The 27453-nt window shown below is 38.4% G+C and overlaps 1 protein-coding gene and 1 long non-coding RNA gene across 3 annotated transcripts in view; one reads left to right on the top strand and one right to left on the bottom strand.

Moving 5' to 3' along the window:
* The window catches only part of TIPARP (TCDD inducible poly(ADP-ribose) polymerase), a 29390-nt gene extending 5653 nt beyond the window's left edge, over positions 1-23737 (top strand). Inside the window, exons 3-6 of the mRNA XM_068980084.1 lie at positions 14594-14762; positions 16084-16244; positions 20749-21027; positions 21698-23737. Coding sequence (XP_068836185.1) covers positions 14594-14762; positions 16084-16244; positions 20749-21027; positions 21698-22145 — 1057 coding nt within the window. The 3' untranslated portion in view covers positions 22146-23737. The remainder of the gene's footprint in view (positions 1-14593; positions 14763-16083; positions 16245-20748; positions 21028-21697) is intronic.
* LOC138085622 (uncharacterized) overlaps positions 23044-27453 on the bottom strand; it is a 31663-nt gene continuing 27253 nt past the window's right edge. For both annotated transcript variants that reach the window (XR_011145377.1, XR_011145378.1), the window contains one exon: positions 23044-23688. This is a non-coding gene — a long non-coding RNA (uncharacterized lncRNA). The remainder of the gene's footprint in view (positions 23689-27453) is intronic.

The following is a 27453-nucleotide window of genomic DNA, read 5'->3' as shown; positions in this document are numbered from 1 at the left end:
TGTTGCCTATGAGCTAGCAATTCTAATTGGTATGTCAAGGGTAATTAATTTTATATACTCTCAAAGCCACTCTAATCCTTCCATCTCCAGATTGCAAAACTGTACATAACAGTGGCCTCCCACTTCACTCTTATGAAGCAGATTTCCAGTCTGCTGAGTACTTGAGCATCTTGGTACATTAAGTTTCTGTCTGTTTGAATTGGTTGGGAAGAAACTAGCAGGATTATTGTCCAACACATTATGTTCTCTTACCATGAGCAAGACAAGACAGGTATTTTGATCCCAGAAAATCCAGGAATTCTTAGGACAGCAGCGTATTGAGTATTTTATCCTTTGGTAGACTTTCTTTACTGAAAAATAGACATAGAGGAAAGCCCATATGCATTCATTGTTGGATCAGTTATAAAGTGGTTACAGTGAGTGCTTGATTTCCAACCCAGTTTAAAGGAAGTAAGTGTTTGACACTTAAGAGGAAAAGTTTGAGAGAATTATCATTATAGTTACTGTTGCTGGCACTGTATTGTTAACTGGTGGTTAAGTGGTCCTGCCCTGATAAAAATAGCCAAAAATATTGTTAATTATTAGTAAAGTGAAGTTCGCCTTGGACTACAGTAAGAAATGTTGTAAGATTGTAGATAGCTAAGTGTCAAAAATGGGTTTTTGGGAAGTTGACCTGTGGTCACTGCAACCTGGTTTTCCTTGTATTCCAAAGCGATGTTGTGTTTCCTGGCAACAAGATGCAGATAACGGCATGTTGAGCCTTGCTGAGAGATTCACAAACAAGCTGGAGCAGCCCAGGTTCACATGGTTACCACATTATTTGGCTAAAGCTATTAATCTCTGTGGTCAGGCCTGTAAAGCTGGTCTATCTGTGCAGACTGCACATAACCAGGAAGTGTGTGTTCAGCTGTGTATATGCCCAAGTCGAACCTGGCAGTCTCTGGATTCAGGAATAATGAATGGCAGTTGTTTATCCCACTTGTTTTCAGCAGTTTTTATGACTTGGTAAATCATTCTTATATACTATACCCATAATAGTTCATTGTGTGGAACTTGGGGAAAGTTCATAGTTCTGCGTCTCTAGGAAAGATAAGAGTTCATAGTTTCAAACTGTGTAGATGAAATTCTTTGGTTTTTGCAAATGGATTTAACATCTGACTTAACTCAAATGAGATGTGCAGTGTTCATTTTATTCTTAAGAGTGAATGGAAGGAAAGTTGAGCTAGATAAGTTCACAGGTACCTTCCAACTATTAGTTAGGATGCTTAGCTACTAAAAACACGTATGAAAATGGGATTTCAATAATAAAAGTGCTTATTTGGTTCATTATAATGAAATTATTTTAACTGTTCTTTTCCAATTTTGCCTTCACTCCAAATTATATTATTCCACTTTGCTTTCTCACTGCTTTTGTACATCTGCAACATCAACTGAAAACTAGTTGTATGTATGAACTCCCTATATTTAGTTGCCTAGGCTTCTTTTGCACACAGGATGAGCTTTGGAGAATTTCCAAATCCAAATACACAGTTAAGAAAACAACATCGAAAACATGTTGTGTTTTCCATTAAGAAAACATAGTCTTTGACCAGTTTAGGCATTCATCCTTAGTAGAAAATGATAACTAAATGGCAGGACTAAGCAGTTTTAAAAGGGTCTTACGAACTGTGCAGAATACCGTTGTGGAGGATGTGCAAATCTCCCTTCAGCAACTGAGATCACCATTAGTTTTCACATTACATTCATTTTAAAGTGTGCCAGAATAATCTCCTAGTTATTATCACCCATAAGGAAGAGGCACTGTGCTGACCTTATTTTGGAGGTAACCTATAGTTGAAAATATGACCAGTGATTATTTGTAACTCTGAATTTCCTGAAAAAGGGAAGGATGAAGAAGAAAGTTGCAAACACTGACTCCATGGTTAATTTTTGTCAGAAGATAGTGTTCTTTTCTCCTCTTTAGAATTAAAACATTGATAAAAGAAGTTTGGGGGCTTAAGCCTAGAGTGTTGTCATAGCTGTAGTTCATTAGTTTTGAGTGATTTTGATTGCCATTGCTCTTAGAAGTTTGTTTCTGTTTTTTAAAAAACTGTCCAAGGGACAGTACCATTAGAAGACGTCACAGGAACTGTGTGAAAGAAGAATTGCTTATTAGTGATAATGAAGAGCACATGCTGTTGTTTTCTATATGACTTGCAGAGTGGATTATCTAAAGTAGACCAAGCTCCTGACTGAACTCTACTGGAATAGTTAAATTAGCCAAGTTAGCTCTGGCCTGCACAGCTGTGATGATGTATGAACTAACTCATTATGTGTTATTGATAACACAGAGAGAGGAGAACAGCTGAAACTTACTATGCCTTGTGACTTTTTGGTATTTCTTGAATATACACAGCTGGATGAGTTTGAATTTATTTAAAAAATTCCTGCCGAAGAGAAAGAGAGAGCTCCATAAGCAAGAACTGTGTTTGAAGTGACTTTCAAAATGTGTGCCTTGTGCTTCAGGAGAAAGCAATCCAGTGAATTATTTTCTGTACCTCTTTATGATGCTATTTACATATGAAATAAAGCTAATTGGCTTCTGTCTATACTAATCCAGGGAAGTTACTGGGTCTGTGTAGCGCCTTCATGAGAATCAATAGCAATCATTCATTTATTCCCTTTCTGGTTTTGTCAGTAAGCAGATTAGACTTTTTGAAGCAGCTGTCACCTGGCTTCAGGTTGGGGTCAGTCTGTTCCTGATATATTCATGGTCATGAAAATGAATCTTGTAGAGAGCAAAGATGTTTAACTTTTAAATCAGACAGTTGGAGGAAATAACTTACAAGGTTATCTGATAGTTCCTAAAAATAATTGCGTGATACATTATACATTTTCTTGTTGACTCTAAAGCTTTTACTTTTTATTATGAATAGAAAAAATAATAGTTCCATTCAACATTTAAAACTTCATTCTGCATATATGACCGTGCAGAAAATGCAACTTTTGAGTGATTACTCTGTTCCTGTAAAACTACTCCCTATTGTTAGACTAGAATTTCTAGATTCTAGCTTTGCATTCTACCATAAAGCAAAGGTAAATTCATAAATTTCTTCTGGGTGCATCTTTGATCTTAGTGACTCTTAGTTTCATATTGGGTTTGGGGACTATTTCTAAAGGGTGTGAAACAGTAGGTAACCCTTACAAACCTTGCCTACTTAGGGAATTTGAATAAAATGCAGCCATTTAAGATTGTGACTGTTTGCCTGTGGCCTCTTGTATCTTATCCCCTGATTTGAGACCACCAGATTCTGCATACTTTGTCAAAAAAAATAATTTTTTTTCACATTTAAAACTAGGACCTGAGATCCTCTTAACCTAGGTCAGTACCCTTTGATCATTACCAGTATCCTGTTAGTTGCAGTTGGCTTCTTGTGAAAGGAAAGCTTATTTTTGAGTTACAAGATGATTCTTGGTTATTCTGGAAAAATTTTTTGTAAGGCTGGTTCAGATTGGACATTGGTAAGTTTTACAAGAAACTCTCTTTGTAAAAGCAGTAGAGTTTCTCTTTTAAATAAATCTGAGAATATTAAGCTAAAAGGAAGTGAATATGAATGATGTTTTAATCTTTGGAAGATAGCAGAGTGCTGAGAGTTGAGCCATTTTGTGTTTTCACTCTGGGCTTGAAATCCGTAGGTAACAGCTTAAGATCCTGAGGTGAACTGCACTTTGCAACACCATCAGCAGAAACTGTACAGAATAAAATATTTCTAATTAAAGTTCACCATTTCTAGGAGCAAACAAGTCATGTTTTTAGACATGAAGGGACTCCCGTAGCAGAACAGAATGTTATTTTTATATTTATAGATTATTTATGGCAGTGCTTTCTAGGGACCAGGGATCATACTGCACAGACTCGCCTCTATTTAAAATCCCTGTAAGTGTTAAACATAATCCAGCCCAATCCCCAACACATTAGCTGAAAGCCTCAAATTTCTAATGTAGATTAATTCCTTGTTAATAGGAGGATTTGAAATTATAAGGGATAGTTTCTGAGATACATTTTGAGATCTTCAAAAATGAAGGATTTTATGTAAAAATAAATTCCACTTACTGAGCTTGGTAATTTGATTTATATTTGATTTGTGCAAAAAATAGTAGTGTTGTGCTAAATAAATGTGACTAATTCTGTGAGCAGGAGCTCATTTTAGAAAGTTGATTATATTAGTAAACTTCTGATTATGAAAACTCCAGGTTTCCTTGCTGACCTAGCCAATTGGTGTTGCTAAGACAAGCACAGAAGGGAGTTAACTAAGCACTTCTGTTTGCTGTGACCACACAACAAAATATGTCTGTCTCCTCGATCTTTCTCTGCTCGGTGCTGTTTACTTACTGGTAACACCCACTTGGCCAGTAAAGAACCTTTGCATGGTCATCACAATGAAGGGATAAGCGTGTTATGAGAGTGAGAATGCTAGAGCAACTGTTCTGCTTCATGTTCTACAGAAATCAGTGATTTGTGAATGTGTGTACCACAAAATGTGTAAGGAGTGCATTAAAATCCCTCGTGACTAAGTTGTCTGAGAAAGAGTTTGGGAAATTTGTATTCTGTATGCAAATAGATATCATTTGTTTTGGTGCTGTTGCCTCTGAGCATAAGGAAGGATTTGTGAATAGTCTTATGTTGAAACCTAGCACTTCTCACAATGATTGGAAAATAGTTTAGGCCACATTTACAGGAATTTCTCTTCATTAATTTTTTCCCTTTTTTGGATTAAGAGCTTCTTAAACTGTTGCCTTCTCATTTGACATATAGCCATAAAGTTTGTGTGATTTTCTTTGCTCTATGTTTTTACCAGCACTGAATAGTCAGTGAAGAATGGCAGGGTTAGGGTCCAAGAGTGAACTTTGCTTGCAGTGAACTTTCAGAATCTTGCCTGCACCTTGTGTTCTTCACAGTTCCTGCAGCTGATCTGGGCGTAGGGAGGGCAAATGGCACAAACTACTCTAAATAATTTCCTGCTGCGGTTGGTCTTTGGTTTCTGACTGTCACCTGGCTTCGCTCTTTCATTTCCAGGCATTGCAAGAATAAAAATAAGCACAGAGGAAATACTAGGTTTGCCTTCCAAGGTAATAAAAGAAAGACATCTTTGAATGGAGGGCAGAGAATGTAAAACAGAAGAACTTTGCTTTCTGATGTAACGATCGTCCAAATGCTGCCACTCATCAGTAAATAATGCCACTTATGTAAAGTGTTCCACAATTAATTTGTTACTAAAAAATAATTTTTAATTTGGTCATTTATCAATTAGTTTGTACTAAATGGGAAAGGCAAAATTTTATTTTTTTATTGGAGTTTAAATGTTTTACAGTATTGTGTTAATTTCTGCTACACAACAAAGTGAATCAGCTACATGCAAAATTTTAAATAAAAACCTTTCTCTAAAGGAGTTATTTATAAATTTAAAAGTCAACTCAGAAATAAGCTAATAGATTGTACCTAGTCTAGGGGCTACTAGGAGATAAATTTTATGATTATTTATAATTAGTATTTCATTTATGAGTAAACAAGTTCTAAATTGATGTTATTTGAAAATAATTATTTTTAAGCAGTTTGCATACAATTGATTTTATAATTATGTGGAAAAGTTTTATAAGTAAATAAAATTCAGCCTACTTTAAGTATTGTCAGATTTCATAACCACAGAACTTAATCAGTTGAGTACATGGCAGACATTTTTTATTTTCTACTTTGAGATTAGAAACCTCTTGTTTTAAAAATACTTCACTTGACAAGGGGATATTTACTAATCTTCATTAAAAGTGATAACTACATAATTTAAGGTAGTCTAAGACATAATACATTTCTTTTTAATCTGCTATATGTTTCTTATCCCAGCTGTTCTTATAGAAATTGTTTCACTTCCTCTTCAGACCGTGATTGAGATGTCTCACTTAAGTTACCTTCTGAGAGTCTCAGGACATGTGACTGAACTGGGATAAAAGTTAAGGCTGTATGACATTTTTGATGTCTTCAGGGTGTGAAATTTAGGCCCATGCCTCCATAAATAGATAGCTGCAAGATCTTCTGATCTCAGAATACAATTTTTATTTATGAAAGATTTTAGGCTTATCCACATATTATTAAAAAGTTCTCTTGAATTATTTGGCTTTGAACTGATAGTTTTGTAATTTAAGAAAAAGCCCAACATAACAGTATTTTAGTAGGTTCTTTTCTTCAGGCAGCTATTGTAATTTGCTTTCAGGGGTTGCCTGAGGTAGAGAGGGCTTATGATTTGTTAGGGGTATGGCACCCCACTCCAGTACTCTTGCCTGGAAAACCCCATGGACGGAGGAGCCTGGTAGGCTGCAGTCCTTGGGGTCGCTAAGAGTCTGACACGACTGAGCGACTTCACTTTCATTTTTCACTTTCATGCATTGGAGAAGGAAATGGCAACCCACTCCAGTGTCCTTGCCTGGAGAATCCCCGGGACAAGGGAGCCTGGTGGGCTGCCGTCTATGGGGCCGCACAGAGTCGGACACGACTGAAGCGACTTAGCAGCAGCAGCAGCAGTAGGAAACACTTAGGTGTACTCAGGTCTGGGCCATGTCCTGGTACAGAGTTCTTCGAGAATAAACTGTTATGTGTTTGTTTAGTTCCCCACATGCTTTTGGATAATATAGAATTATAAAAACTTAAAAAACAAGGTATCCTTTCATATAGACAGCCTACCTGCCTGCCTTTTTCGTCCTGTTTCTTATCCTCTCATTTTTACTTCACTGTGTTCACTTCTAGAATCACTTTAACACCACAGATTAGGTGTCTGACAATTTGTAAATCAAGCATGTGGTTTAGCATACAGATTATCCACTGTGTGGATAAATCCCCTCATTAACTTACTGCTGTCTCACTCACCTGTTTCCAAGATGTCCTAGGAGGGACCAAGAGAGCTGCACACACAGCCGGAAGTTTGCTCTAAGAAAGTTGATCCCCGGACACTCGAAGCCCTGTTGAATCTTAAAGTGGGAAATATTTTTACCTATCCCCAAATCTTTTGAGGTAAATATATCATCCCGGTTTAATGTTAATTGTTTTACAGGGTGCTCTAAGTCTCAGCAATCCTGCCTTGAATAAGTCAGGGTCTCCTTAGAGGTAGGCAGATTTAATTGCGAGTCAACATTTGATTCTTAGCTTGCTTGTAACTACTGAGGGTCATACGCAAAGTAACGTTAAAATAAAAACAAAACAAAACTCTGAGTTCTGATTTGTAGGTACATCTGTATTGATAACTACTTCTGGATACCAAGGGGGAAAACCCAGTTGTTACCTGGACCCAAAGTCATACTGTAGAAGTTAAGTAGAGAAATTTAACCTCGTAAACAGTGAAAGATGTTGCTTTGTATGTAGGCAACATATAAAGATAGATAATTTTTATTGCCTCCCCAAATAACTTCCTGCTATGTATTCAAGTCAGTGTTAGCAAAAATCTTAATTAGTGACAGAATAAATGACAGTTATTATGCTTCTAAAGCAGAAAGAGTACCTAGTCCTCTGAAGTTTAATAACTACACTGCTTTCACAGCGTATTTTGGTATTATATATGCCATGGCTTTGATTCTCATCACCTTGTAACATATTTGAAGGAATCTATAAGCTGCCAGATATTCCAGCACTGCTAAATGAGTTCCTGGAAACATCAAAGCCAGGTATCAAAAGCCAGCTATATTTCGTGTGCCTGTGGAATTTCTTTAGCAGCAGCAAACATACCCCATCTGTCATGCTTGTCTCAAGTCTGTAGCAGAAGAGCCTAAATAACTCTGATCTTTATCCTTCTCTCATCGTGACCTTCAGCTGGGGGTGACATTTTCCCTTTATATCATAGTAATAAATAATTGTGTCTGATTAATCCAGCTGGTTAGGGTGGGTGTTGATTAGTTTGAGGTCACAGGTTTATCCTTATAGAAACCAGTTAACTTTTATAGGCAGGAAGCCAAGGTTCCGAAGTCTAACTTATCTAGTTAAAACTGTACAGAGTAAGGTCCAGAAAACTCACTTAACTGACATTTGCTAAAGTCTGAGTTCTGTATCTTATTTGCATCATCTTCCCACTTAAATGTGTTCCATCTTCAGTGATTCTAGTCTCATGTAATGATACCATTAATCCAGTCACCAGGTCAGAAACATGGGACACATCCTGGACTCCTTCCACTCCATTCAGCCCCTCCGTGCAGTTAGTCTAACTCTTCAGTTGAGTTCAGTTGCTCAGTCGTGTCCAACTCTTTGCAACCCCGTGAATTGCAGCACGCCAGGCCTCGCTGTCCATCACCAACTCTCGGAGTTCACTCAGACTCACGTCCATCGAGTCAGTAATGCCATCCAGCCATCTCATCCTCTGTCGTCCCCTTCTCCTCCTGCCCCCAATCCCCTCCCAGCATCAGAGTCTTTTCCAGTGAGTCAACTCTTCGCATGAGGTGGCCAAAGTACTGGAGTTTCAGCTTTAGCATCATTCCTTCCAAAGAACACCCAGGACTGATCTCCTTCAGAATGGAGTGGTTGGATCTCCTAGCAGTTCAAGGGACTCTCAAGAGTCTTCTCTAACACCACAGTTCAAAAGCATCAATTCTTTGGCACTCAGCTTTCTTCACAGTCCAACTCTCACACCCATACATGACTACTGGAAAAACCATAGCCTTGACTAGATGGACCTTTGTTGGCAAAGTAATGTCTCTGCTTTTGAATATGTTATCTAGGTTGGTCATAACTTTCCTTCCAAGGAGTAAGCGTCTATTAATTTCATGGCTGCAGTCACCATCTGCAGTGATTTTGGGGCCCCCCAAAATGAAGTCTGACACTGTTTCCCCATCTATTTCCCATGAAGTGATGGGACCAGATGCCATGATCTTCGTTTTCTGAATGTTGAGCTTTAAGCCAACTTTTTCACTCTCCTCTTTCACTTTCATTAAGAGGCTTTTTAGTTCTTCTTCACTTTCTGCCATAAGGGTGATGTCATCTGCCTATCTGAGGTTACTGATATTTCTCCCGGCAATCTTGATTCCAGCTTGTGTTTCTTCCAGCCCAGCGTTTCTCATGATGTACTCTGCATATAAGTTAAATAAGCAGGGTGACAATATACAGCCTTGACATACTCCTTTTCCTATTTGGAACCAGTCTGTTGTTCCATGTCCAGTTCTAACTGTTGCTATCTGACCTGCATATAGGTTTCTCAAGAGGCCAGTCAGGTGGTCTGGTATTCCCATCTCTTTCAGAATTTTCCACAGTTTATTATGATCCACACAGTTAAAGGCATAGTCAATAAAGCAGAAATAGATGTTTTTTTCTGGAACTCTCTTGCTTTTTCCATGATCCAGCGGATGTTGGCAATTTGATCTCTGGTTCCTCTGCGTTTTCTGAAACCAGTTTGAACATCCCAAAGTTCACGGTTCACGTATTAACTGAAGCCTGGCTTGGAGAATTTTGAGCATTACTTTACTAGCGTGTGAGATGAGTGCAATTGTGTGGTAGTTTGAGCATTCTTTGGCATTGCCTTTCTTTGGGATTGGAATGAAAACTGACTTTTTCCAGTCCTGTGGCCACTGCTGAGTTTTCCATATTTGCTGGCATATTGAGTGCAGCACTTTCACCACAGCATCTTTCAGGATTTGAAACAGATCAACTGGAACAGTCTAACTCTTAAATACTCTCAAATCATCCCCATTGTTGCCTCCTCAGTTCTCTGCCATAATTTGTCTCATTTGCAGTTCTAGTAGCTATAGATGGCTAAGCATAATGTAAAAATATTTATAATAAACATGCTAATAAATATTTAGCAAATAAGTGTCTATCTCCACCCTTCCCCTACCTCCCTCTACCAAAATAAGCAAATCAGCCCTCCCTACCACTGCTGTTAGAGTGACTTTTATAAAAGGCGAATCTGACCCTTGTTGAAATCCACCGGTGATTCCTGTAGCCCACAGAATCAAGTCCTGACCTCTTAACCCAGCACACAAAGCTCTTCATTATCTGGCCCCAGCCAGCCTGTTCAGTTCAGGCTTACCTGTTACCGTCCCGCTCACGCACACACACCCTGGCCCCCCACATGAACTGCTTGTGCTGCTTGCTCTGGCTCGCTTGAGCTGCGCTTGGTTGGCTTCTGCACGTGTCAGTCACTCTGCATGTGGTGTCCTACCTCTCATGGTCTGCCTGGTGGCTGGCCAGACTTGGTCTTGTTTCACCTACTCTGGGACACCTCCCTTGACCACCTTCCGTGACCCTTTTCCCAGCAGTTAGGCCTTCTGCCTCTGGATTGTTCCCAGACCACCTTTGTGCCACACTTTACACAGTGCCACAGAGTTTGCTTGTCTCTTTCCCCACTGACTTTTGGGCATTTTACCTTTTTCATCTTATCCTGGCCATAGCCCAGCACTTAGTCATTGTGTCTACTTAGGATTACTTTTGTTTGTTGTCACGTTTCTTTCTTGGTTTTGAACAATTTGTAAATAGAGAAATTGCCTAAAATGGTTATATTCTCTTGAGCTCCCAAATGCATACACATAATCCCAAGAACTATTTATCCAGTGAAGGGATTCTGTCCTAATTTCTGGTTTATTGAGCAACTATTTCTTTAACAGTTTTGGTTTCCATTACATTACATTCCGTCATTTATGTGGCAAGCCCTTTTTACTTTTTAGTGTCTGACATACACATTCTAGAACAAATGATGGTGTAGCTATTGGTACACTGTGCATTGATAATATGCTGGAAATGTTGGTATGTCAAGATAGTCGTTGAGTGGGAAGAGAGATTGTTAGTAAGCATCTAAATTATGAAAATGGGTGTTCTCTTCAGAATTTTTAATTAATTTTGCAAAATTAATTCTTACATTGGTGTGTGTGCTGGTGTGTTTGGTGAAGCATGTTGACCCAGAATTGTTGATATTTCTTCAGTCCAGCCTCCTTCCCATTAAAGAGAAAATCAGCCATAGGTTCACAGTTTTTTTTTTTCTAATTCATTGTGATAAAGTTATTTTGGGTGGATCCAGATGGCTCGATGCAGGCATGTGGTGCGTCTCACCGGCTCTAGAGCGTACTGTGCGGCGGCCCTCTCCTGCTCTTCTCTGGCCGTCCCGCAGGCAGGCTGTCTTTAGGTCAGGCAGGGTCCCCATCTGCCAGGATGGCTGCACCCTGCTTTTAGAAAGCTCTGTCTCCTCTCTCCAACCCCATCTCTATAACTGTCTCTGTTGCTCAGTTAATACACATCCTGTATTGACCACTTTGACCTTTTACCCCCATCTGCTCAACAGTCTAAATTCCAACCTATATTGAAGGCTCTGAGACCCTAGACTTGCCTCCTTAGCTCATGGCCTGACATCTCACACTGTGCCATGTAGTATGCTGTTCACATTTTCTCATCTCTTACGTATCCCTCTCAGGTTTTCTTTTCCAACTCTGGCCCTGATATTGCCTGTCCCTACCCTTCAAGCAAAACACTTGAAGAACTTTTTTTCTTCCATATAACCTTCACTTTCTGGTCATTATTTCCTGTTGAAGTGAAGTGTTAGGTTATTTAGTCATGTCTGACTGTGATCCTGTGGCCTGTAGCCCGCTGGGCTCCTCTGTCCTTGGGATTCTTCAGGCAAGAATACTGGAGTGGATTGCCATTCCTGTCTCCAGGGGATCTTCCCAACTTAGGGATTGAACCCAGGTTTCCTACATTGTAGGCAGATTCTTTACTGTCTGAACTACCGAGGAATCCCTATTTCCTATTAAACTGTTCCTAAAATTCTTTCTCTTACAGAAAGATTGATACTGTAAAGCGTCTTACTTTTCTTTACCTTTATCCATTCCTGGAGCAGTAGCCACCTCTGCTCCCATAATGCTGCATGCTTTTTCTTTGTCCTCTCATTCCCAGAATGTACTTGTGTTAGATAGGCAGATGTACTGCTTCTTTGGTTTTAGATTTTGTTAGTTTTTTCTCTCTTGAAGCCAGGGACTACATCTGTTTGATTCTTTGTGTATCGCCTAAAACAGCCCACCCTCGCCATTTCCATACACACGACTCATAACCGGTTTCTGATAATACAAAACAATGGTTTGATAAGAGTGGTGAATGTTGAACATTTGGCTTTCATGTTGGATGAATTTTACACTGTTGCAGATTGAAGAGAATAAAAACTCTTGGCTTTGGATTTTTTAAGCATTCCCTGTTTAAGGGAGAGCAGGTGGTAAAATTAATCTTATAATTTAATGTTTTTCAGATTTGTTATTTTGTCTCTGTCAAGTCTAGAAAATCATATTGAAACTCAAATAGAGCTAAAACAGTACTTTGATACATCAATCCACAGAATAGTTGATTGTAGTAAATTAGGATTTGTCGTAGAAATTTCATAATGCCCAAAAGACTGAAGTGCTCAGAGAATGTAGCAAAGGCTGCAGTTTCAGATGTCTTTCTCATGCAAATCATTATCTATGAAGTCTTAATAACATAGGCGTAAACAGAAATTGCTAGAGAGATGTCCAGAATAAAATCTGATACTTTAACAGCAAAAAGCATTGGCTGTTTATAGTATAATGTATGTTAACATATTAACTGCACTACTGAGAACTCCATAAAGAAAATACTGAGGATTTGTTGACTCATAATTGGAAACAGTTACTGGGAAATAAAGCAGGAAAATCTGTTTAGAAACTGGAAGTGAACTTAAGAGGAAGAAAGAGGTTAATATCTCTCCACTCGATAACATCAGATTCTCCTAAAATTAAGGGAAGATTGTTTAAAGCAACTTGATGTGAAGTTTCAGTATAGGAGTTCCAGTTTTCAATATTTTTCTTTTTTGTAGAATTTCCCAGAAACATTGTTTTTAAATTCTGGATTATGTATTCCTATTTACCATAAATAATTTTAAACAAAGTAGTATTCAAATGTGATATAAACTGCATTTTATTATCTTCCCATTTCACACTTAAAATTATATGTTCTTTTTAAGACTGCATCCTGCTAGTTAGGATGAAATTAGGCATTCTAATCCTCACTTGAAATTAAGTAAGAAATTAGGGTTTGGGGAAGCTCTTTAGGAATTTTTAAAGGAACATAACTGCTTTTTACAAGTTATGTGCTCCATGGCCGCATCAGTTCGTATATGACTTTGAGTTTTTTGGTTTTTGTTTTTTTCCCAAAGAGAAGCTAATTCACAAATTATGAACATTGGGGTGGAGGGTAGGAAATGTTTTCTTTCCCTCACATTTGCCAGGAGTGTTCAGTGAGAGGTGTTAATAGGTGTTCATGGTAAAAAGGAGAGTGTTGTCATAGGTTTGGAAGAGTACTTTGTAGCCCTCATCATGGCATTGATACTTCAGTATCTACCTTCACATATTAAGGGACAGAGGAGTAGCTGCAGTAGGTAAATTGTTTAACTCTGTATAGACAACTTCTTCAGACTTGACCACAGAATGTTTTTTTGTGCAGAGTACCTATTTAACAGTCCTTGGAACAAGTGTTCTAAGAGCAGAGTCTGGAGTTTCACAGTAACCAACAAAACCCATAGGTCAAAATTCATACCCTTTTCAAAATCCTAATTTATGACAAGAAAACATGTCAGTTATTGGGAATATCTGTCCAAACACCTTGATTTCATATGAGCCAGTTTTGTGTGCCACTGGATCTGGAGTATCTGGATGTGTGTTAAAGACATTCATTTAGAAACTTGTGCTGGAAAGAATGAAACAATGCATTTAAAAACTTAGTCACTCTGCTTATAGCTGTGATGTTATGTTTTCTTAGGGAAATGTTGAAATATACACAACAAGAAAAACGAACATTTTGCCATTAATGGTTCAGATGAGTCAAACACTAGATGAAGTCCATTAAAAAAGAAACACAAGTTTTTTGTACCACCCTTTATAAATTTAGGTGATTCTGATCTATACATTGGGACCCCCCCCCCCCAGTAAAGTATGGATGCGGCAGCAGCAGACCGTAGAACATGACAAGACTTCTCATAGCTGAACGTGACGATAATGCAGACGATTTTTCTCATCATATTTTGTCCCAGACTTTTTTTCTCATCATATTTTGTCAACCTTTTTTTTTCCCCACCCACAGAATAAAAGATGATGTTAGGTAGATTAGCAGTACTTGCCTCATTTGAGGTCATTTTATTTTTCCTATCTTTCATCAGGCAGTATTGTGTATTCCTACGTTGGCTTAAGTGAACTGATGCCTCTGAAAAAAAGACAGGCTTCAAGAGAAGTTTCTTTTGTTTCTGTTTTCCATGTCAGCTTTGTCCTAGAGCTGACTCCCTGATTGGTTGAGACCAGGTTTGGCTCATCCTACTGTGGTGGGAAGAGCAGGACTATGTTGATTGGTTCAGGCCAGTGATGCTGTAGGAGAGAATCAATCCCTGCTCCATGGCTTGGACGTTTTGGTGTTGTTAAGAAAAGACATGAAAGAAATGGGGAAACCGCTCACAATGATATCTTTTTACTCCAAACAAAACAAGCTTTGAAAATTCTACAATATACTGTACTAGATATTTGTAATGTCATATGAGATGTTTAGGTATTTCTGTTTTGCAAATGTACTGCTATTAACAGTTCATCTTTTCTTGGGTCTTTTTAGAGGACAAGAATTTTGGGCAGATTTGAATGCCATGAATGTGTATGAAACAGCTGAATTTGACCAACTACGAAGGCTGTCCACACCACCCTCTAGCAATGCCAACTCTATTTACCACACAGTCTGGAAATTCTTCTGTAGGGACCACTTTGGATGGAGGGAGTATCCTGAGGTATTTACAGAATCTCTTTCCAAAAAGTGCATTTAAATTTTTTTGTCTTTCACTGTTCCTTTCTGACGATGACTAGACAGAACCACAAACCAAAGAGCTTATGGATATAAAATTGAGTCTTGTTGACAATTGACAATGAGTAATACTTTTCTGTCTTGATTTTTCTGGAAATGTATTTTTTTTACCATTAATTTCCTGGAGCCCATAAATGAAATACCATGGTTATCAGAGAGAAAATGCTTTTCCCAGTATCCTATTAAAATAGGGACCAAGTATTTACTGTGATAAGTATTCAGACTCAGTGCCAACTTTGGAGTAATTTTAATGAGATGAGCACTAGTGTAACGTTTGGCTATATCTGGCTCCTGGTGATTGGATCATGTGTTACACTATTAGCATTTTAGAAGACTGGGGAAAATAATTGCCCTTAAGCCCCTGGAAGAAGTACTTGAAAATGTTTATTGAACCATGTGGTCAAGCAAATCAGTCATTTAAAATTCTATAACAAGTGCACATGTATCTGTAGTCTGAGATGGTAAGAATAGTTCATCCATTACACAGTGAGGTTTTAAAATGATGGTACTTTACTTTTCCTCTGAATGAGAATTCTGAGTCACAATTAATTGCCCTGAAATGGATTTAAAGATTAATTTCACATTCCAAAGATCTGACTTCTTTAATTGATTAAATTCATTTCCAGCATTACAAAAAGGGAGAACTGACTTATCTACCTTAGATTTTCTTTTAAGGAAACAGCAAAAGAAAACAACCTAGTATATTAATTAGTATAAAACATAATATTGAGTTAAAATTTCTTATTCTTAAGTAGTCAATAGGATCTAGTATCTTCTGAAAAGAATAAGAAGCTGTTTAAAGTATATTTGGATAGTCCAATGTGTTGGACTGTCTTTGTGTTTTTCCTCTTGAGAGGTTTCTTGGGTTTGGAACTTAATTGATTTATGTGAGCAGTATATACTACCATCTTTAATCCTCTTCTGAAACTCTCATAAGGAATAGAAACAAAATCTCCAGGACATTTGTAAGGCCTCTAATTAGGATAGACTAACCCTTCACATGTTTCATAAGGTGGGAGATCCATGGAAGCATCTTTCTGTTCTGCATCTTAGAAAAAAATAAAATTCTTGCCTATAACAGGAAATAATTTGATTCACTGTACTTTTTGGCACTCTTCTGATGTTAACAGCAAAGTTAACTGTTTTTACCTTTTGTTACATTAACATTTTTCCTATCTTACAGTGACTTTTTATTGCTTTTTTAACTCGCTCTGTTTTTTCTTTGCCTTCTGTTTTCTCCTCCATAGTCTGTTATTCGATTGATTGAAGAAGCCAACTCTCGAGGTTTGAAAGAAGTCCGATTTATGATGTGGAACAACCACTACATTCTCCACAACTCATTCTTCAGAAGAGAAATAAAAAGGAGACCCCTTTTCCGTTCGTGTTTTATACTGCTTCCATATTTACAGTAAGTGTCCAGCAGAAATTCTCACCATTTTATGTAAATGTATAACTTTTAATGCCAAAAAGACTTTAAAAGACTAACTTGATTGTCTCTAAAATGTAAAATTGAGTTATTCTTTTAGTTTAATTCTTCCAAAAATAGAGTTCAGATGAGCTATAATTAACCCAGCACTAAAAGAATGAGCATCCTCTTGCATTTTTTTGGACTAGAAAGCAAAGTAAACATTTTTCCACAACTAAAAGTAGTTCTATCTAGATTAAGTCAGAGTTTGCATTTGCCTCTTTCATGGAAGATTGAGATACCCTTCCATGTTATGGGACTGTTTTCTAGGCCAGGTACACTGCCTTGGCAAGTAGAGATTGTCCCTCAAGGTAGTGTTCTCCATTCGTCTCCCTTCAGTGAATTTGCATGGAGAGAATTCACCTTTTCAAGCAATTTGCATTCTCATTTGCTCAGTAAGGCCCATGTTCCTGTAACACCCATTGAAAGTACCTGTCATACTTCTAGGTTTGAGACTGAACTCATCGTTCTGAATTAAAGGTGAGCTCTCCTTCCAGTTTCCCCAGTGCCATTTTGCTTTTCTCTAGAGAGCCTACTGGCATATCTCCATAGATGGCAAAAGCTGGGGCACATTGCCATTAGCAAGGCCATCGCTGAAAGGTAGTGTCTCTAGGGAAATCATTATCTACTCTAGTCAGATAGATCATATTTAGAGCTTGATTTTTAAAATACAACTGGGTTTACTTGGTTTTGTGAACTGGGGAGATCTAGGGTAATAGTGGTTGGCATCTTACATTCTTGCTGGTAGTTTATTTCAAGTCCAAAGTGTGTTTTCCGCATATCATTATGGTAGTCTTAATGATTCTAATTCTTAGATTGCAAAGGGAACATTAAAAACAAAATATAAACAAAAATCCTTGAAATGCTCAGTGCCTAAAAGCAGTTTGTCAGTAAGGCAGATTTTAGAAATATGTGTTTCTAAACTTGAGGTAAATATGTGCTTTCTTTTTAGTCTAGGTGTGAAAATTTTACCCTGTGGTTTGGTTTTTTATTAGAAACTAAGAAAAATGCCATTCTGTAATTGCACTAGCACAGCTGGAGACAGTGTCAGCGTCCAGTAGCTAGCAAGATACTGTCCTCCTGGTGAGACAGTAGAGCTCATCAGTGAGACCCGCAGCTTGGCATGCTGGGCCAATCAAGCACGATGCAGCTTCTGAGTGGGAGGAAGAACACTCATTGAATGCTGCATTGTTGGGAGAGTTTTACGGAAGAGTGAAAATTGATTTGTTTCGATCCTAAGACTAGCAATTACGGAATACCCTTCCCTTCACCTTTTTTTAATCTTAGACTTGTTTTGTAGAAGTATGAACTGTAAAAATAGTATGAGCAGTAGTAGAGTTAATGCCACAAATACGGCCTTCCTATTTATAATGTTGGCTTACAAGAGAACAAAGAAAGTCACTCTTTTCTTTTTCAAAATTTCCTATTTTAGTCTTCTTATCTGGAACAGTAATCATCAGGTAAAAAGTAAGAGCTTAGCAAATCAAAGAGATTATGCAGACATTTCAGCGAGAAAAGAATAGAGTAGCAGCAGGTTCACCAGGGTGTGATGGTGCATGCAGCCATTGAGTTCCTGTCTGCCCTAGAGTCCAGGGCTGGCCTAGAGGGGAGAAAGAGGAAGACCAATTCCAAAAACAGATTTCAGAAATGGATTTCTGGAGAGACCCTGATCTTAGTCAGGAAGAAAGTTTTGTTTTGAAGTGTTAGTAAGTGCAGAGGGTCCAGGAAAATCATAGGTGTCAAAAAGGCTGTAACTATCAGGGGATCAGAGATACCTAAGAATTGGGAATGCTCGAGTAGGGAGGTTGGGGGGGGGGGGGCGGGGTACAAGCTTAACTCATGAGTTTCCTGCAAAGTTGGCTCTTTTTAAAGGGTTTCCCTGCCTTTTCCCCCTTCCAGTTGTATTAACATTATTGACATAAAACACTGTATAAGTTGAAAGTGCACAGCGTAATGACTTTATATATATTGCAGAAATATTACCACAATCAAGTTTAGCTAGTGTTTCTCATAGTTAAATTTTTTTCCATGTGCTTGCTGGTTTTTAATAGGGCTAGTAAAAGCAGAAATACTATTTTGCCAACAAAGGTCTGTCTAGTCAAGGCTATGGTTTTTCCAGTGGTCATGTATGGATGTGAGAGTTGGACTGTGAAGAAAGCTGAGCGCCGAAGAATTGATGCTTTTGAACTGTGGCGTTGGAGAAGACTCTTGAGAGTCCCGTGGACTGCAAGGAGATCCAACCACTCCATCCTAAAGGAGATCAGTCCTGGGTGTTCATTGGAAGGACTGATGTGAAGCTGAAACTCCAATACTTTGGCCACCTCATGCGAAGAGTTGACTCATTGGAAAAGACCCTGATGCTGGGAGGGATTGAGGGCAGGAGGAGAAGGGATGACAGAGGATGAGGTGTCTGGATGTCATCACCGACTCGATGGGCATGAGTTTGAGTGAACTCCGGGAGTCAGTGAAGGACAGGGAGGCCTGGTGTGCTGTGATTCATGGTGTTGCAGAGAGTCAGACATGACTGAGCGACTGAACTGAGTAAAAATCTTATTCTTGAATATGCTTAGAATATTTGAGCTAAACACACAAATACCAGTGTTCAAAGTTTGGAAGTCCATTTCAGTTGACAGGACATCTGTCCTGTGCAGTCACCTCATGGTCTTGATAAGACCTGAGACCCAGAAAGCAGCGATCCTCAGCCTTCCTGGCACCAGGGATGGGTTCCATGGAAGACAGTTTTTCCACAGACTAGGGGTCAGAGGAAGGTTTCTGGGTGATTCAAGCATGTTACATTTATTGTACACCTTATTTTTATGATTATTATAGCAGCTTCACCTCAGATCATCAGGCATTAGCTCTGGGAGGTTGGGGACCCCTCCCCAAAAGGATAAAATTAATTTTTACTTCATCTCTAAAGTTAGGAAATGTCATTCAGAATGGCCAGGGGAGGGAAGGAGAGTGATAAACGGTGACCTTAGATTAGGAGAATTCATTCTTCAGAGGTCCTTGAGTATATGCTCCGTAGCCTTTGACTGACTCTGGCTCCTTAGAGAAGGCTAGGTCTGTGGGAAGCTTGCAGTGTGTCATTGGAATACCTATGAGCTGAATGTGAAGCTTCCGTTTTGTGCACTGATTTCCTGGCAGGAATGGCAGAAGGGAGAGGAACCGTCTCTTCTGGTGTCAGTGCCAGGTTTTCAGTACAGCTGTGACCACCTATAACCTATTTTGGGCAGAGTGGTTGGGAGAATCTTACCTTCCTCCTTCAACCCAGAAACTTCTGTTGGTAACATCAACCCCTAGCAATACTGGGAAACCTGGTGGGTTAGAAGTTAGACTCTTCACAGAGCAGGAATAGAGGGAACAGCTAAAAATAAGGAGATTACAGTCTGTGTCCTGCCATTCCTCTAGAATAGTGACAGCTTTTTAAGGAGTTACGTACCTGTCAGAATTTGATTAAAGCAGTGGGGCCTCTTTTCAGAAAAATGTACCAGACAAGGAAGGCTCTGGAGGAATCTGTCAGGTCTTTGTGAAAATGCTCCAGAAGATAACTGGCAGACCTTCTGTGCCCTGAATCTGAGCGTCAGGGTTAGGATTCCCTTTATCTCTGCTTGTTTCCTTTTGCTCTATTTTGAAAATGGCCAAGAAATAGGATTTAAATCATTTAATCAGGCAGGAATAAGTAACTGCTTGTCTAAACTCATCCTTTAGAGTAACAGACCTGAATTTAAAATTCAAGGATATTCTAGTGTCTAGGGCTTAAGGTAGTTAGCTCTATCTTAAGCACATCTAAAGCTATAACATTTGAATTCTATTGATGGTTTTGTTGTTAAATGTGATATTTAAAACAAGCAAATGCCAAATGTTAGCTTTCTTTTGATGCCTACTCCATGATCTGTTTTTATACAAAAACTAAAAGTATAAGCTTTTTTTTTTAATATTTTCTGTTATCTCCCTGTAAGCTCCCTCTTATCCACCTGCCTTACTGTCTCCATTCACTATGCTTCCCCATCTAAGTAGCCTTTAGTAGTGATATGTTTTCTGCTTAGTACAACAAAGTTTGAGGAACACATACAAATTGTTACCTTGAAATGGAGTGTAACTATATAGGCAAAAGAGGAATCCAGGACTCAGAAAGAAAAGATATTTATAAATTGGTGCTTGCTTGCTTGCTTGCCTTGCAGGAGTACATTCCAGAGTTTTCTCCATAAGGAAGCTGGGGGGAGCTAATAATAGATTATCTGTACAGTGTTCATTCTAAGATTTTTTTTCTTTCCTTTAATTGATAGCATTTTCTATAATTTTTAAAACTATTTTATATTGGAGTATCAGCCAGTTGTTTTTTAAATATGCATTTAAGTTATTCAGATGATAATGTTAGAGCAGTGTAATGTGAGTTGGACTTATGCTGAGGTTTTACATGGACATTCCTCCCTCTCCCTTCCAGGACACTTGGTGGTGTTCCCACACAGGCTCCGCCACCTCTTGAAGCAACCTCCTCATCGCAGATCATCTGCCCAGATGGGGTCACCTCAGCAAACTTTTACCCTGAAACTTGGGTTTATATGCATCCTTCTCAGGACTTCATCCAAGTGCCTGTTTCTGCAGAGGACAAAAGTTACCGAATTATCTATAATCTTTTTCATAAGACTGTGCCTGAGTTTAAATATAGAATTTTGCAAATATTGAGAGTCCAAAATCAGTTTCTTTGGGAAAAATATAAAAGGTGAGTCAGCAGTATGAAAAGTTCAAAAGAGGTTTTCTTGATGTAGTTAATGATAAATGCAGAACATAATAGTAAAGATTTGTATAGAACTAATGTCATATTTTTTCTTATATTAATTCATAATTCTCATAACAGACCTTCCAAGTAGGATTATTACAGTCTGCATTTTACAGAAAGAAAAGTAAGTCACAGAAAAGTTTGATAACTTGCCACAGGTCATACAGCTAATAAGATATGGTGCTGGAATTTGAACCCAGGCAGGCTAGCACCAGAGGCCTTGTTACTGATCACTTGATGGTGCTGTATTTCAGGTCAGCCACAAATTAATGTAATTCGGTAGGGGGGAGCTTGCATGTAGATTTGAGGAACCTCAGAATTGAGAGACTTTAGGTTGGTGGAATTAGGTAAGGAAGTCACCCTGAGAAGGTAAGCTGTGAGAGCTAGATTTGAAAAGAACAAGTGAACAAATGTTTGGTGGAGCAAAGAGGGAAAGGGCTTTTGTCTGCTGTGCAAAAGAGAAGTTTAAACTTGCAGTATGCTCTTTGATATTTTTGCCCTTGAAGCCAATGTTAACATTTCCTCCCCGTTGAAACCATAAAGAGAATATCATGCCTATTAAACTGATCTATACCTTCCTTCTTCTGAATTCCCTGTCCACTTTTTGCATTAGGAAAAAGGAATATATGAACCGGAAAATGTTTGGCCGTGACAGAATAATAAACGAGAGACATTTATTTCATGGAACATCCCAGGATGTGGTAGATGGGATCTGCAAGCACAACTTTGATCCGCGAGTCTGTGGAAAGCATGCTACAATGTTTGGACAGGGCAGTTACTTTGCAAAGAAGGCAAGCTACTCTCATAACTTTTCTAAGAAGTCCTCCAAAGGAGTCCATTTCATGTTTCTGGCTAAAGTGCTAACTGGCAGATACACGATGGGCAGTCACGGCATGAGAAGGCCCCCTCCCGTCAACCCCGGCAGCGTCACCAGTGACCTGTATGACTCTTGTGTCGATAATTTCTTTGAGCCTCAGATTTTTGTCATTTTTAATGATGACCAGAGTTACCCTTATTTTGTTATCCAATATGAAGAAGTCAGTAACACTGTTTCCATCTGAAAAATCTTGGTACTGCTAAATTATTTGTATAAACTCAATCCAGCGTTTGTAGCAGGTTTTGGATGGGTGGGCAGAGTAGGGAACAGCACTGGAAATAGGGCAGTTTTAAGACCATTTTTTTAAGTGCTAGAAAGTGAAAAAAAAATTTTTTTTAAGAAAAACACATGTTTTAAAATGACCACTTATTCTTTAATTATTTACTAATTGTTGTTAGTGTACTCAGTGTGGAAAAGACTACGGATTGCATACTCTTTTCATTCACACCTGTACATTATAGGCAGCAATGTTATTAGAAGCATTTTTAATAAAGAAACGGAACAGCCTAACTAAATGTGGCTTAAGCCTGGTAGAAGTTTGGCCAAATGGAGGCTGTGAGCAAATGTGAGGATCCAGTTTATTTACAAAGATTAAAACTGACTGGAACTAGTACTACCATATTTACTCTGTCCAAAGCACTGCTGCTGTGGTGTAGGATGAGTTTATGGCATTCTGGTGGGTGGAAAGAAATTTCTGTTTCTATCAGTAGGACTGAAATATGTCACCCTACCACAGAGTTAAATCAATGACTTTAACTGTTCTGCAGAGTTTGCCTGAGAACTCAGTTCTGTTTAGAGAAAATAAGAGGAAAAAAAAAAGAACCATTTGAAAAATTTGTCACCAGCAAAATTTTTCATTAACTAGTTATATAAAATATGGTTCTTCTGTTAAACTTCAGCCTTAGAAAACTCAGTCTCTCGTTATCGTCCACCCCAGTTTGAAGGAGTTGGGCACCTGATTTGGTTAAAGCCAGTCTTAAGAATTAAAAGTATTACTTTTAGGGTTCCAGACGTAGGCCCTGACTGAAGGTTTTAGAGAAAGAATTAATACATCTGTAACTGAATTGGTTAGAGTTTATTACTGTACTTTGCACAAAGGAGATCTCAAAAAAGTATTTGTTGACATGGAAATATTAAAAGTGGACCCCCACCCCTCTGCCTGCTTTGCCAGGTGTAGCTGGGTTCCCTGGTCAACTCTGTATCTTACACTACTTCACCGAAACACAGACTTGGAAATTGTGCCACTGACCCAGCAGGAGCAGTGTTAGGAGACCAGGCCTCTGCCTGAGCTGAGAGGTAGCTGCTCGGTGTACTTTGCCTTAAGCAAAGCAAACAGACCTGGATATACAAAAGTGGAAGTGGTTGTTCACAAAAGAATTCACTATGGAATTCTGTCAGATTCCAAGCTCTCCTAGAATGTTTGCAGTTATTTCATTTATACACAACTCTTCAGGAACTTCTGTGTTATTCAAAGCAAGATCTATCTATCCTGATGTCTCAGTGACTTGGCCTGTTTAAGCACTTACCAGGGCTTCCACACAGTTATTTATTTTGCCCTTGTTGATCTTTTTGTTTGCTGCCATTGGCATGAAATAGCCAGCTGAGGCTGGTATAGTTGTCCTTTTATTCAGTTGTAACTTGTAAACCAGTAATTCCCAATCTTTTTCAAGTTAAGACATCTTACTGTTGCTTATTTGGTTTTATGAAACTTGTTCCTTTTTTTCTCCCTAAAAGAAAAAAAAGCTTTATGACATATTTATTTTTTTAATAAAACTAAAGCAAAAATAAAAGTTCTGGTAATTCTTTAAAAAACTTTGTTGTTTTGGTTCTCTTTAAGACAGCCGCATCACGATCTGTAAATGCTGGTCAGTTGCGTGAATGAATGTGTGATTGAATGACTGAGTGAACAGACCTAACCAGAGATTGCTGCCTAAACACTTGTGCTCTGAGAAATCAGCAAAAAAGTGCATTATCTGGCAATTGACTTAAATCACAAGAGAATAGTAAATATTTTGCAGATAAGTGCTTGAAGGAAAGGGATAAGTCTTATATTAGCAAACAGCAATAGTAAGAAAATATATATATATTACCAGGTTGTCCCCTTCAGCATGTGTTGAAGGAAATATAAAAAGGAAGTGTAAAAATTTCATCCGCTCTCAAGCACCTTGCTGCTGCTGTTTGGCCGCTCAGTTGTGTCCCACTCTTACAGCCTCATTAACTGCCCACCTGGTTCCTCTGTCCATGGAATTCTCTAGACAAGAATACTGGAGCACGTTTCCATTTCCATCTCCAGGGGAATCTTCCATACTCAAGGATCAAACACCTGAGTGGGTCTCCTGCACTGGCAGGTGGAGTCTTTACCACTGAGCCACCAGGGAACCCCCTCAATGCCTTAGCTGCTTTCAGCTAACCTAAAGTGACCTGACTGGTAAACATAAGCCTCTTTGATGTACCTTCTCTCCAATGTGATTTTTAAATTCATGTATAGTATTGTATGTTTTAACTAATCAAAGACCTGTGGAGGCAGACCAAATTTTGTAATCGTTCCATGGATTTAAAACACTGAAAGGGATTCAGCCAATCTATCTCCTTCCTGGCACCACTGTAATTTATACCATTTTAGAAAGCTGGAACTGGGGTTAAGATTTTTAGGAAGAGTCTGCAAACTAATATTCCAGTGTCATACAATTCTGTGGACGAGAAAGTTTACATGTGTAAGGTTAATAAATACTGGGCCCTTTGTATTTATAAATTCTAAAGCCCAATCCACCTTTTTGCTATAAACCACCTTCAGTAAACGGTTTAGATACAAAAATAATCATTAGGGCCTGAAATATTGATCTTTGAGAAAAAAATTTTTATGATACTAGGTCTGAAAATGGCTTTTAAACATAATGCCCAAACAGTCCCGTATGGTCATTTTAAATCAGAGGGGTTTCCATTAATTAAGGAAGGTAAGTGGTTTTGTGTAGTCAGTTTTCTCATCTTTGTAGGTTTTCTTCCTGACTACAAATGATAAGAACATTCTTTGAGACTTTACAATCCAGTTTTTATGCTATACAAACCAATAATATTTATATACAAATTAAAAGCCAGAAGCAGTACGGAGGTTCCTCAGAAAACCAAAATTAGAATTAGCATATGATCCAGCAATCCCACTCCTGGGCACATATCCAGACAAAACCAATTCAGAAAGAAACATGGCACCCCTATGTTCATAGCAGCACTATTCACAATAGCCAGAGCATGGAAACAACCTAAATGTCCACTGACAGATGAATGGATAAAGGTGATGTGGTGTGTGTGTATACATGCACAATGGACTACTACTCAGCCATAAAAGAGAATGAAATACCCATTTGCAGCAATATCGATGCACCAGCATTTATCATATTAAGTAAGTCAAAAATACCATATGATATCATTTAATGTTGAATCTAAAATATGGTACAAATGAAAAACTCATTGGTGCCATATGACTCATAGACAGAAAATAGATGTGTCGTTGCCAAAGAGGAGGGGAGAAGGAAGAGGGATGGACGGAGAGTTTGGGGTTAGTAGATGCAAACTAGCATATATAGGATGTACATATATCAACAAGGTCCTACTGTATGGTACAGGAAACTTTCCAATCTCCTGGGATAAACCATAATGGAAAAGAATAGTTTAAAAAGAATGTCTAAATGTATATAAGCCACTTTGCTGTACAGCAGAAAACACAACATTGTAAATCAACTATACTTCAGTATTAAAAGCCAGAAGCATTTTCCTTAGCAATGATAGTGACAGGTTTTAAAAAGACTCATTTAGTTTATTGACTTAGGTACTCTTATTGCAGGCAAAATAAAGAAATAAGACTACTTTTCCTTAGCTTGCTTACCTTACAAGCTATCATCATCATAGGCAGAAAGAAGATGCTATTGAAGAGTTTCATCACCATTATTAGCTGGTCTTTTATTGCTCTACTTACTCTTCAGCATATATTTTGGGTGACTAATGCCTGACTAGAACTCTCAGATGGCAGCTCTTTTAAGGCTTTGAAGTGAAGTCGCTCAGTCGTGTCCAACTCTTTGCGACCCCATGGACTATAGCCCATCAGGCTCCTCCATCCATGGGATTTCCCAGGCAAGAGTACTGGAGTGGGTTGCCATTTCCTTCTCCAGGGGATCTTCCCGACCTAGGGATCGAACCCGGCTCTCCTGCACGGCAGGCAGATGCTTTAACCTCTGAGCCACCAGGGAAGCCAATCTTACATATATGTGGGAGATTTGTATGTTAGAATACTGCTAAATTCTCCAAACCAGAACAGATAGCCACCCACTTTGATGATGTTAGAATTTTAAGGGCTTAATTGTACTTAAAGTGAAGTTGCTCAGTTGTGTCCGACTCTGCGACCCCATGGATTGTAGGTTCCTCCATCCATGGGATCTTCCAATCAAGAGTACTGGAGTGGGTTGCCATTTCTTTCTCCAAGAGATCTTCCTGACCCAGGTATTGTAGGCATTGTAGGGAGACGCTTTACTGTCTGAGCCACTAGGGAAGTCCTAATTGTGCTTAAGTACCTAATTAATAAGATGAAAATGACCAAAAGCTCCTATGAATCCAGTGATCTTTTAGAGCAAATTCATATTAACATGACAACCATATCTACATTTTATGTGTAGGATATACTTAATTTCTCAACAAGATTTAGGGCTCATGAGTATTAATGGACTCCTTAGAATAATTCCTACATGCTGCTAAAGTTTACAGCCAATAGGCTGTAAACAACTGGGCTGGACTATTTCTAAATTCAAGTTTTATAACTTTATCTCCTTAATTATATCTAACCCTAAAATTTAGCCTTAATCAAATCAGCTCAGAGGCTCAACACAGTGTTCAGAAGCCTCTCATAAGTTTTAGGTGCCAAATTGTCATTGGTTGGGCCTTCTGTCTACATACATCAACTGCACTTCAGTGTTTCACAGCACATTAAGTACAGTATTTTAACAGGTCTGAGTGGCAAGAGTACACTAAAGATGCTATCCAACTATATGAGACTGTGGGACTCTTCCAAGCTAATATGAATTCCTTATGCAGCCACCAGTTTATAAATTTTTTTTGAGCAGCAGTGATGGATTTGGGGCTTAACCCACACTTTTCTGACAAAGGTCCTACTTGAAGGTTTGCATTTCAAAATATCTTTGTTATGGGTTTAAATCATAATTTCTAAGCTGAGTGCAATAAACTATTCTACTTCAGAGTAGCAACCGTAAATCGAATGAGAATTATTCTCAATGATCTAAGCCAACTGAATGCAGTAACTACTAGCTTTAGTTTCAACCACTCATAAATGCAGCTGAATTTCTTCTAAATGTAAATTTCTACCCATATGAATGCATTTTCTAAAAAAAAAAAAAAAGTTTGTAGTCTCATTTATAATTAACTTGTAGGCATATATAAGTCAGTGCTAGATAGGAGTGGGAATGCAGATTTTATGAATCATTGTTACT

Source organism: Capricornis sumatraensis, chromosome 1, assembly GCF_032405125.1.
Source record: "Capricornis sumatraensis isolate serow.1 chromosome 1, serow.2, whole genome shotgun sequence".
NCBI classification, from domain to species: Eukaryota; Metazoa; Chordata; class Mammalia; order Artiodactyla; family Bovidae; genus Capricornis; species Capricornis sumatraensis.
This window is presented reverse-complemented; position numbering and strand designations above follow the sequence as displayed.